This window comes from Dermacentor andersoni, chromosome 3 (assembly GCF_023375885.2).
Source record: "Dermacentor andersoni chromosome 3, qqDerAnde1_hic_scaffold, whole genome shotgun sequence".
Taxonomy (NCBI): Eukaryota; Metazoa; Arthropoda; class Arachnida; order Ixodida; family Ixodidae; genus Dermacentor; species Dermacentor andersoni.
The window spans coordinates 163,659,827-163,671,870 of NC_092816.1; the positions used below are offsets into that span (position 1 = coordinate 163,659,827).

Consider the following 12,044-nt stretch of genomic DNA (forward strand, 5'->3'; position numbering starts at 1 on the left):
TATACCAGGTGTTTTAGCGAACACTTTCAATTTTTTTTTTTTGGCTGCGGCAGATATCACAATTCTAGTCCATGATCTGGTGTACTCGAAGAGGCGGACATTACTCGCACAAAATATTGAAATAGATAATCGACTAATTCACACCAATTCACTAATGGATGAAGTCGAGAGTATGACGGAAGGCCGTCTGGGCGGGATGATGCATACTTAAAAGGAAGAGGTCTGGACACCGGCCAAAATGATTTAAAATAGTTATTTACATTTCGGCTCCCTCATGGGAGCGTTGTTCACAACGAAAGTAAAATAATAAACGTAAATAACTATTTTAAACATTTTGGTCGTTGTACAGACCTCTTCCTTTTAGGTAACCAATTCACTAATTAAGCATTTCACTAATGACCTTATAACACACATTGCAATTTGCAAATTTTCGCCGGGGAATTCGCAAGGCGGATCCAGTTGGAACCACTTCTCAGGATGACACCAGTTTCGAGATATTAATATTAGCAGTTTCAAAACGCATATTTCCTAAGTGATGTCATCCAGACAATTATTTTAAAGTGGTTATTCCTTGCAGTTTCACCCGCTAGAATGTGCAAATATTAATGTGTGCCATAAAATAATTAGTTAGGAACATGAGTAGTGATTTTTAAAATTTAGTCGATTATGCATTATGATTTATTGTGCAAGTAATATCCGCCTCTTCGAATAGACCAGCTCATGGAGTAGAATCGCGCTATCTGCCACAGACAATTTTTGAAAAAAAATTGAAAGGGTTCGCCGAAACACGCTGTATATAGCACGTATGCAGCATCGCAAATTTTAGGACGACAACGTAAGTCCTACTCACTTCGCATGTTCATATGCACTCATATACACTACTGCCACAATATATGGTCATATTTATAATACCTTGAGCGCTGTTTTATTTCTAATGTATTAGGTTAACTCACATGACATCGCCATCATCAAACTGCGGGACAAGGTGACCTTCACGCGGACGATATCCCCGGTATGCCTTCCGAGCCACAAAGAGGAACTGCCTGAGGGCGCCAAGTTCTACGTCACCGGATGGGGCTCAACAAGAAGTAAGGCAGAATTCTACCGTTGTGGATCGTGTACTCTATAAACACTTCCGTGTGCATGAGCGTGGCTTGGTCTTGGTACAGTAAATAACACGTCAAGATTTCAGTCGTAGGTACCCCCGGCAAGGACATGTACAAATGCACCATCGAAATACATTGTCCATCTCCTTCCTTGCCTTTCCTATTCAGCGCTATGTTTTCCTGAAGCAGATAAAACCGGGCCGAAAATCCCTCGTCGCCTTCGAGTAAATGCTAGCGGGTGGGGTCGAGCGAGCGCTCAGGCGAGATAGATGATCAACTTGCTTGTAAGGGGTGGGTTGGCTCGCCTAACCCACTAGTCAAGACGCATGTAGGTGCGGTCGGGCCAACGAAAATTCGGATTATAGCTACTCGCGTCGAGTTCCTGTAAAGGAAGCTCAATAGCCCATTTTCGCTTTACTCAGACGTTTGATACCCACGAAGCACGTAACCCCGCTCGAGAAGGAACTCCTTGCTGATCAATTCTGAGCGATACTCATGTGACGTACGTGAAGTATCAATTGTGCTATACAGCCTTTCTATATATATTCTAGCCGTACATCTATCCCTACAAAAATGGGTAAAGATGACAGTAATTGACAAGGACGTAGTTTGTAGATGGTAAACGAGATCGCTTTCCTAGCTCCCAGTTCTAATATTCTTTTATGCTGGCAGCTGTCTCATATTTCCTCCAACTTAGCAATTTTGACTATTTATCCATGTGGTACCTGACTCCTGAGTGCTCAGTACAGTTCCACAGCCAAGGCTGCTTTTTTACGTGCCACTGCATGGCGAATAGCAGGTGCATCGCGTTTTCTCGCGCAATTTATACGGTGGGCGAGGAATCCCCTCTGCCTTTGCTTAGTCGCCACAGACCATGAAAGTGGTGGTCATTGACCCAACGTTTAAACCACAAGACCAAAGTCAATCTCAGAGATCTCTTTTTCAATTATTGGTGCGATGTCGACTTGTGGTATACTATCAGTATTCTATTTTTACTGCAGTATACCACCACATTGGTATACTGTAGAAGCTGAAGGATAACGAAAAAAATAACAAATCAACACAAACACTCCATGTGCTTGCGTGGTAAGGATATATTAAGAGCACAGTACTTAAAATGGATAATGTGCTGCACCAGCCAGATAATAACGAGAAGAAAAGGGGTTAACCGAGGGGCCCGATTTTTATGAATCATATAATATAAAGCCAACAAACAAAGACACCAAGGAAAACAAAGGCAAAATTCTTGTACTTACTAACTGAATTAAAGGAATGATAAATAATGGGAATGAAAGTGGATGAAAAAACAACTTCGGGCAAGTGGGGAACGATCCCACGTCTTCGAATTACGCACTGCACAGAGACTATCATACAGAGCATCGCACGCGTAATGCGAAGATGTGGGATCGTTCCCCACCTGCGACAAGTTGTTTTTCGATCCACTTTATTGACAAATAATTATCATTTCTTTAATTCAATTAGTAAGCGCAAGTTATTTCTCCTATGTTTTCCTTGGTGTCTTTGTTGGCTTCTCATGACGAGCCAGATAATGTGCTACCCGAAGCAGGCAAAGTTGTTACTCCACGGAGATACAAAGAAAGCAACGCAAACTCTCATTGATAAAGGGAGATAATGCTCCAAAGCGCTACGTATGTTCACTCGGCACGAAAAATGTTCATTTGTAGTTCTGATAATAGGGGCAACGCTAAAATAATTAAACCTAGCGTCGACGCCAGAGCGCCGCTGTGTCACTATTACCATAAAATGTCCGGCTAAATGTCCTAAAAAGAACTCCGGCGGTGCGATCGCTGAGGTTGCATGAAACTGATGGTGGCTATATGAATTTGTTTCACCTTGGTGCTTCTGGCTGCAAACGCTATTGTGGCTTTATGTTTTTTGGTTTCTCATTATGGGCTTAAATTACGTAGCAATCTTCTTTTTCTGTTTACACAGAAGGCAACAAGTTCCCATGCAGATTCAGAATTATATTATACTCTATCATTGATAAAGCAAAATTTTGATGAAAATTATTACTATGTAGAGCCTCAAAATCGTTTGAAGCAAGAGACACATTTTATAGGCAAATTGATCTACAATATATCACTGCTTTGCTGGCAGAATTTGCTTGTATCTTTGATGGAAGCATGCCACAGTTCTCAGCAGTATTTGTTGTTTTTTTCCTCTGGAACTCTGACAAGTCAGTCCCGGAACTGAAATTATTTTTTTGCTCTTTTGGTCGCTTTGGACACAGAATATTTTTGTAATATATTTGACTTAGTAGTTAGTTTTTCAATTCGGCGTTTTTCTATTTTCTACCCAACGTGTTTCGTCGACGATAAGCCGAATGCCTTGCGAAGTTTCTTTTTATTATTTTTCATAGATCCTTGTCAACAGCAGCCTTGCCGCGTGACTGGAAGACGGCCCGAGTAACCCTTATCTTTAAGAAAGGCGACAGATTATTACAACCTAATTTCAGACCAATATCCTTAACTTCCTCATGTTGCAAACCTATAGAACATATTATAGCCAATCAGATTACAGAATTCCTTGACAAACACTCCATATTAACAAGTTTTCAGCATGGTTTTAGAAAGAAGTATTCGACCGTCACGCAACTTGTCACTGGTAAGCAGGAGTTTGACAAAGGTCTTGATAATAATATTCAGATAGACACATTTTCTTTAGATTTAGATTTCTTTAGATTCAGGCCTTTAACAATGTTCCTCATGACAAACTAATCTACAAGCTAAACAAAATTAGTCTTCCGAAGGTGTTAGTCGCTTGGATGACTGAATATTTGAGGAATCGGGTGCAGTTTGTCACAGTCGAGGATCGAAATTCGCGCCTCTACCAGTCACGTCGGGTGTGCCACAAGGCAATGTACAAGGGCCCTTGCTATTTTTGTGTTATATAAATGATATCGTAGATGTAATTGATCCAACTGTTCAGGTTCCATTGTTCGCAGATGACTGTATATTATTCCGTGAAGTTTGCAGCATACATGATCAACAAGAACTAAACAAAAATCTAGATTACATATACCATGGTGCAACAGGTGGAGCATGGTCGTAAATGCACAAAAGAAAAACAGTTTCCATTTCTATAACTAAAAAAGTCCCCTTTTCAATATGCTATTTCGCTAGGTTCATCTACAGTTAATCATGTCGATAGCTACAAATATTTAGGCGTAACGTCCACTGCTAACCTCTCCTGGAATTCACACGTTGACAACATTTGTTGTGCTTTCAGAAAGTTGTGTTTCTTAAGACACAAGCTTCGTAATTCACCACCCAATGTAAAACGTCTATGCTATCAATGATACATGAGACCAAAGCTAGAATATGTAAGCATAGTATGGGACGCTTACACAAAACGTAACGTTGATAAACTCGACAGAATTCAAAGAAAGCGCGTTCGATTCGTCTTTTTTAAATTTTTTCGTGTGGTGTCTCCTTCGGAACTAATGACAGCCAACAACATACCACCACTTTACTACAGAAGAAGGCGATTTCGATTGGACTTCCTGAATTCTCTTCTTAAGCAGAAATTCGCTATTGATCCTTCACTGTATTTATCCCCCCTATAAACAAGAAATACACGACATCACCAACGAAGATCTTTAACGCCATATTTCGCAAAAAGAGATACTTATAAATTTTCCTTTTTCCTGCACACAGTGTCTCAATGAAATTCTATACCAGACCGTGATCGTCTTGCGATCGTGTAGCACTGTGTACATTTACCCGTTGTGTTCATTTTTGCTATTTATTTGTCTCTGGATGTCAAACACAATATATGTTCACCGTTATATTCAACGTAATTTGTTTAAAAACATGCCCGTCCTGCTTGTACCACGTTATGTGGTCTGCAGTATATATAAATAAATAAAATAAATAAATAAATAAAGAGTGAACAGAAACCGCGCACACTGCCATAATTAATTACGTCACGGCGAAGTAGTGTAGAAACATGGCTGCGCCATCACTGTTATTTTGTTTTTGCATCTTTTTTAACCTAACCTTCGCTCGCGGCAAGAGTGGCTATTCAGGATACTTGCTAATGAATATTTGAGTATTGGAAGCGAATATAATATTCCTCTTTTATGAGTTATTGTATCTTCCTGTTTTGGAGTTTTGTTTGCGCAACGGTAGCAAGCACTGTTTCTCGCATGTTGTTCCTTTGTTGTGTTTGACACATACTAATACGAGAAAAAAAGGTGCTACAATCCTTTATTACTAGACAGTGTTTAGACAATGGTCATGTGGCAGGGTAGTGATTAGGTTTTCTTGCCTTTCACGCCCACTACCATTGAACTAAACCGGTGTAAGTTGATCTGTCAAAGGGAGGAACTTCAGGGTTTCTTCAAAGTGAATTCACAAGGTGCACATAGAGCTATTGAATTACGACTCCTTTGAATCATCAAGTAGCCGTGTAATTTTACGTTCGCCTGCCATTGCTTTTCCACCCAGAATCCAAAGTCATCGAAAAGTCTAGGGAGCTCAAGCAAGCTTTGAGTGAAGAGCTTCCGCGTAATCACTCAGTTTGCTCTTTCCTGAGTCCTCAAATCCTCTGCGGAAGTCACGTCTATGGATCATCATGCTTCGTAAGTTTTGTTAGCATATTGACAAAAGTGAATGTGCTACTCACGAACATTGCTTGCATGCGCCCGTACTTGCTAATGCCAAACATATATTTGAAGGCATTACTGACATCTATGAAATAGTAAACTTAAGGAGGCTTACGAAGAATAAAACGCGCAACACAGACATAGAGGAGAGATGAAGGGACATGGACTAGCGCAACTTCTGGTCCTTGTCTGTGTTTCGTGTTTCATTCTACCAAAGCATTAGTGACCTAACTCGTCCAGCAACAAGCTTTATTAAAACAGGAAGTTGAAAAAAAAAAACAGCTGGAAATGCATTTAGCAACGTAGGCAGTTTCCGTGAACTTGTTGCGTTTTTAAAAGATTGATTATTCGCTGAGATCTTAACACCAGCAGCCATTATTGAATGAAGTATATTAGGGGCTCTGAACAGCACAGCCGGTAGTAGAAACACCTTCGCGTGTTTCACCGCATGGCTGTCATCTAACTGGGATAGATATCAAGATAGTACGCCTGGTGCAACAGCCATCTTCACTGCGCGAAAACGTTTCTTACACACAGGTTTTGAGAAGATTGCGCTAAGCAATGAGGGCATCAAGCCACGGAGGCGCTAAGGAACATTATGCGCGCGAAATACGAGATAAACCCGCTTAGCTTCCTTTAGGCCCCGCACTGTCTTCTCCTTCCTTACTCTCTTCTGAACGTTCGGCACTGAGCGCATCAATAGCTTTCAATTGAGGATCGTTTTTACCCACAAATGAGTGCAATGTACGAAGCAGTTGCAATGCGAATTGAAAAAGTGAACTAGAACTGGCAAAGTTCTTGCAAACGGTTTTATGTAGTTTCCAACGCTACGGCTGGAGGTTTATTCAAAACGCATATTTTGAGAGCAACAAGCCAGGAAATGCGTGCAAATTTTCAACCAGGTTCCTTGACACACACATTAAACCGCATAAAACATTTCGCAGCGATACAAAAATTTATGCCATAAGCCTAGTGTCGAGAAAATTTCACGCCCCGTGTTGCTGCGTCATGCGGATGAACAAATTATTTTGCATATTTGGACCTTGAGATAGTACAGCTAAGGCGTTGTATCGTTGTAACCATTGTATCCAAGATACAGGATCAGAGAAGCGCTTTCAAAGTAGGCACATACATGACGCTTCATACAAAAAAAAGCTTTGTGCCTATGGTAGTACGTGGTGCAGCACATTATGCGTGCAGTCGATCTCGCAAGTTCGAACTCGTGACCACTGGAAATTAAGGGACGCTTAGCAACGACTTAAATGCACCATATACGGACTCAGAAACATACAGAACACACATTTCAGCTGCCACTCTGGTAACACTTCTGCATACTGGCCGAAAAAAAATGTAAAGGACAGGAACAACCTCTTGTGGCCTCGCCAAGTCTTAAGGACTTTGCGGTGCAAATAACAAAATCTATTGAGCCATACAAGCAGTAGGAGTAGCATGCATGCAGTTACAAAGACGGAGTGGAAGAAAGGGTAAGCGTAGAGCAAGGTTTGTTGTTGGGCAGTTGGTACGTCGCCAACAAAAACGGAAAACAACATTCGTTTTTTGTGCTAATCAAATTTTTCCCGCAGGGATTACCGACATAGAGCCGTATGACTGGTTTGGAATAAGATGCTCTGTTAATGTGTTCTGTTGGCCAGTTGTTAAGACAAACGTGCTCTTCTGTTGTATGTAGTCCCTCCTGCTTGGGCCAGAACTATGGGTCGCAGTATTTTCTAATAAAAAATAAAAATAAAGTACGCATTTTAGTTTTAGCTTATGACTGTCACAACAATAACTGAGTGAGTGAGTGAGTGGATTACAGATCAATGCAGACTTGGTTTCGCAAGTCACAACATTAAACAGGAGCCTTGGTTAACAAAAAAAAATATGAAAGAACACAAAAAGGTAAAAAACTACATAGAACCATACAAAAAGAAACAGAACAAACTCTATCTAGTTATATAAATTTTTGAATTGAATTTTTGAGGTTTTACACGCCAAAACCACTATTTGAATATGAGGCACGCATTTGTAGGGGACTCCACATGAATTTTGGCCACCTGAGGATCTTTAACGCCCCCACTGCCCGGGACACGGGCTTTTCTGGCATTTTGCCCCATCGAAGTGCGGCCGTACGCGGCCGAGATTTTATCCCTCGACCTCGTGCTTAGCCGCGCAACACTACATAGCCGCCAGGCCACCGCGGCGGGTAAAAAAACCTTTTTTTAGGAAACTCGAACTGTTCCGCAGTCACATGAGAGAGGAGAAGGTACAGTTGTCGCGAGAATGGAAAACAGCTGGGCTGAATGGCAAGTTGTGGCTAACGACACGATTCATTCGCGCGGTGCTGTGCAAAAATAGCAAAGAAATATTCACAGTTCCTAATGTTTTCATTCCTGCATAGGGTGACAGTGGTGGCCCAGTAGTGCACCGAAGCAACGGCACTTGGACACTGTTTGGCCTCGTGAGTGGCGGGCCCTGGACGTGTGGCAATGCGTTGGAATACCCACTGATATTTTCCAAGGTGTCTCACTACATAGACGACTTCATCCTGCCGTACATGGATCCGAAGACTCCGCGGAAAGAGATTCGTCGAATCTGCACTCTAACGTGACGCTCTTCGTAGAGCGGCGGCATTCTATCTTGGCTGCAGTCAATAAATGTGAAACAACATTACCATCACTTTTCGTGGGATTACCCGAACACGATTCTCATAGATTTTAATGGAGCGAATAAACGGCACGATTTGCTGTAAGCGACCTCTTCCAGAATGTCATGCGGTGATTTTACATCTAATACGAATGCTTCATTTGACGGCAATCACTTCACTTCAAGCAGTAATGTTTCGGCTGTAGGAAAGAAATTAGAGGGAAGGCAATGCTTGCCGTGCATCGTGTAACTGTCTTGCTTATGAAGGAAAGATTAGTTAGCTCATGGCACAAACAAAAAGCCACCCAATCTTTATGCTCCTATGTGGTCTCCCTGTCATAAAGTGAATGGGCTGGAATCGTTGTTACGTATGTATCCACTTGCGACCTCTTGTAGATTGTCTTCACTCTTTCTCAAAATTAGGAACGTAATGCGTAACATCGTTGCTCGAGATATGTACGAACATGGTTGAATGAGATTCTGGCCGGAGGTATTCCAGAAAATTTATCCTAATTTAACAGAGGCAGTTGGGTCTTCACAGAGATCAAAAATTGATCATATTCAGTTTAGACCACCGCGTCAACATGTCAGCAGCCACAAGATGTCCCAGCTTTTACTGTGCGTTTATGCAAAGAAAAGCATTTTTTATAACCGGAAGCATAATTGGATCGTTATTTCGCTGATACTGCGGCCAGTATATACCACCATTTCGTATTAAAATAAATATACTGTGTATTTTACGTTCATAACAAACCAATCAGTAATAAGGACTGGATTGGAATGTGATTATATCCTTCAGTTTTATTCCTGTTTCAGCCCGTTACCAAAATACAGATTCTCTTGAGCAATAAACCAACTTCACGTAAAGGAAAAACGTCTGGATTACAATTCCCGATAAAAGACCGCATACCTTGTCCTCTAGAATTACGACGGTCTACTGTGCCAATGCCAATGTGTCTACTGAATCTACGGTGCCAGGTCATGTTGATTTTCGCAGAATAATTTTTACTACCTTTGAAATCTAGAACACTGCTATACATTCCCTTAAATATATGTGAAATTATAAAAGTCCCCAAGGAATAGAAAGTGGGTCATGTACGACGTCTGTGGCACGTTGTCTATATACTTGTTTATATTTGCCACCCTTTAGAGAATTCAATTTGTTCCACGTTTCACATATGCTACTTCATATTTTCAATGCGTAATTCAATTCTCTCATGGCTTACGTTTCTCGAAATTGCGCATAAAGATGAATTTGTTTAGGCAATGTTGCGTAGTCACACAAGGATAACTCAATAACACACGCACGCACGAACACACACACACACGCGCACGCACGCACGCACGCACGCACACACGCACGCACGCACGCACACACGCACGCACACACGCACACACGCACGCACGCACGCACACACACACACACACACACACACACACACACACACACACACACACACACACACACACACACACACACACACACAAACACACAAACAACGCTTTGTATCCACCGAGATAACAGGTAACCGGACATACTCAAACGGACTCAAGTCCACCCTGCTGGGACGGGCTGCCATAAATGTTCAGGATTCGGAGGCGTGTCAGAAAAACGTCCAGCCGTTCGGGATTCCCCCTAGGTGTTCTGTGGTAGGCTTGCCCACGCCTCTTCTTGCTACGTGAGTGCACTGTGAAAGAAGGTCACTTTTCCTTCCTTTTTTTTTCAGCACGTTTAACAACAGTTATACTCCTTAAGTTGAATTTCCTGGCTTACTCATCTGGCTCTTGGAAGTGACCCTTTATTTATTGTGTAACCATTCATCCCCCTAATACAAGAAAATTGACGAGAAAGAAAGCGCAGCAAGGCGTGTCAAGGGCATCTTTAAAGTGATTAGATATTGTATAATGCCGCAGAATCTTAAGTATTTTATCTCTAACTCATCTGTACCAGTAAACGATGTATGGACAATATAAAAACTTAACTTTGCACGAAGTTCATTTTGTTGGTGCACTAATCTTTCACCGAGAAATTTAAAACAAAGCGGGTCCGGTTCAAATCTACGTAGATGAAGCCCTGAAAAAAATCATATTGAATATATTACTTGTATTTTGTTTAGCCTCATAATGGTAACACTTCCGGCTTCTTTAAAAGTGACATATCCATTTGGCTCTAAAATGGCGCAGGTTACATTTTATTTTTCAGAGAGCACTATTTTAGGTGTCCTTTATCACTTCAATAATATGTGTACACTTCATGGTACAGCAATATATTCCACGAGCCCATAGTTCCCGCAGGCCACTTGGAACTTGTATAGGAATACAAGGGTTTCTCCCTACGTTAAGCGCGCCTAATTTTTCCGTACATTGCCTCTGGAAAAACAAATGAAGTAGGCATATGTGCGCCAAAATCTGAGCACACGTGACCACTTCGTTAGAAACTTTAGCCCCCAGCTTCACTTGTAAGTTGCGCACGTCAGGTCTACGTATCCTTCAGAGTGTGAAACCAATATCATCTGTTGCAGAAGGAGGATATGCCACGTTTACGCTTTATTGAAAACATAAAAAGACGAGTTGTTGGTTTCCCAACTTTTCCAGCAGGGCACGTTGCGCATTACTTCCAAAAAATCGGTTTCGTCTAGAAGCGGCATCGCCATTTATTTACGCGACTATCTGGAGAAGCAAGCGAGAAAATTCACGAGATTACGTATTGCACTAAATTGCACCAAATTTGACTTTTCGTCCATGTTTACAACTTATAATCAATCCATGCAATAATTATTCGATAACTGGCAATTTATCATCCTGCCATTAGCCGGAATACGTTCGCCGGCGAACGTAAAAATTGCCAATACTGCAGAAAGCAAACAAAAGATAGCGTCGAGAACACTCCACAGTAGCTTCATCCTATACCGCATGTTGCTGCTACACAAAGAAAAAAGAAATTGCGAATGGGACGCAGTCAGTTTCAAATAAGTGCAGTGCAGATTTTTTTTACATAAATAAATACGTATTTAACAAAATTCGAATAAAACGTTTTCTGTAGCGTTGTACCTAATACAATTACGCCGCTCCACTCCTCTACAGGCCAATGAGGCCCAACTTTGCCAGTCGGCGAGAAGAATAAGACGTATAGGACTCCTCAATTTTTTGTTTGTCACAACAATTTGAAGAAACAGACAACGAAGCTGGAGAAATGGCGGGAGAAGTTACTTGTTATGATTAATGAAAACATAGAAGCAATAAGTGAAGAGGAATGAAAGTAGACGAAAGGATGGCTTGCCATCTCTGTAGATAATTTACACCTGTACCGATGTAAATATTTTGTGCATCTCCATTCACCATAACAAGAGACTTCCCCTGTTACTACTGTGGCTTCGTTATCTGTTTCTTCGTACGATTGCAGCTTTCCCAGTGACGACCAGGCGACGAGCCGCGCTCTTCAGCGATATTCAGGAAGTTGACAAATTGCCGATGAGAGCGAAGGAACAATACAGGGATACAGAGGGCAATGCCTTCCTAGAAAGAATTGCGAAAAGCCAAGAATGATGAGCAGCGCTAATACTCACTAAGAATTTCTTACGGCATAGCGCAATCTTTAAGGAGAAGTTGCGATGAATCGTGAAAGCGAACAGAAGAGCGAGTGAGGCAATCTAATCTAATGACAAACG

General features: G+C 41.5%; 1 protein-coding gene across 1 annotated transcript in view; it reads left to right on the plus strand.

Moving 5' to 3' along the window:
- The window catches only part of LOC140216797 (chymotrypsinogen A-like), a 45,873-nt gene extending 37,464 nt beyond the window's left edge, over positions 1 to 8,409 (plus strand). The window contains exons 4-6 of the mRNA XM_072287352.1: positions 944 to 1,088; positions 5,576 to 5,709; positions 8,132 to 8,409. Coding sequence (XP_072143453.1) covers positions 944 to 1,088; positions 5,576 to 5,709; positions 8,132 to 8,341 — 489 coding nt within the window. The 3' untranslated portion in view covers positions 8,342 to 8,409. The remainder of the gene's footprint in view (positions 1 to 943; positions 1,089 to 5,575; positions 5,710 to 8,131) is intronic.
- The last annotated feature ends 3,635 nt before the right edge of the window (positions 8,410 to 12,044 follow it).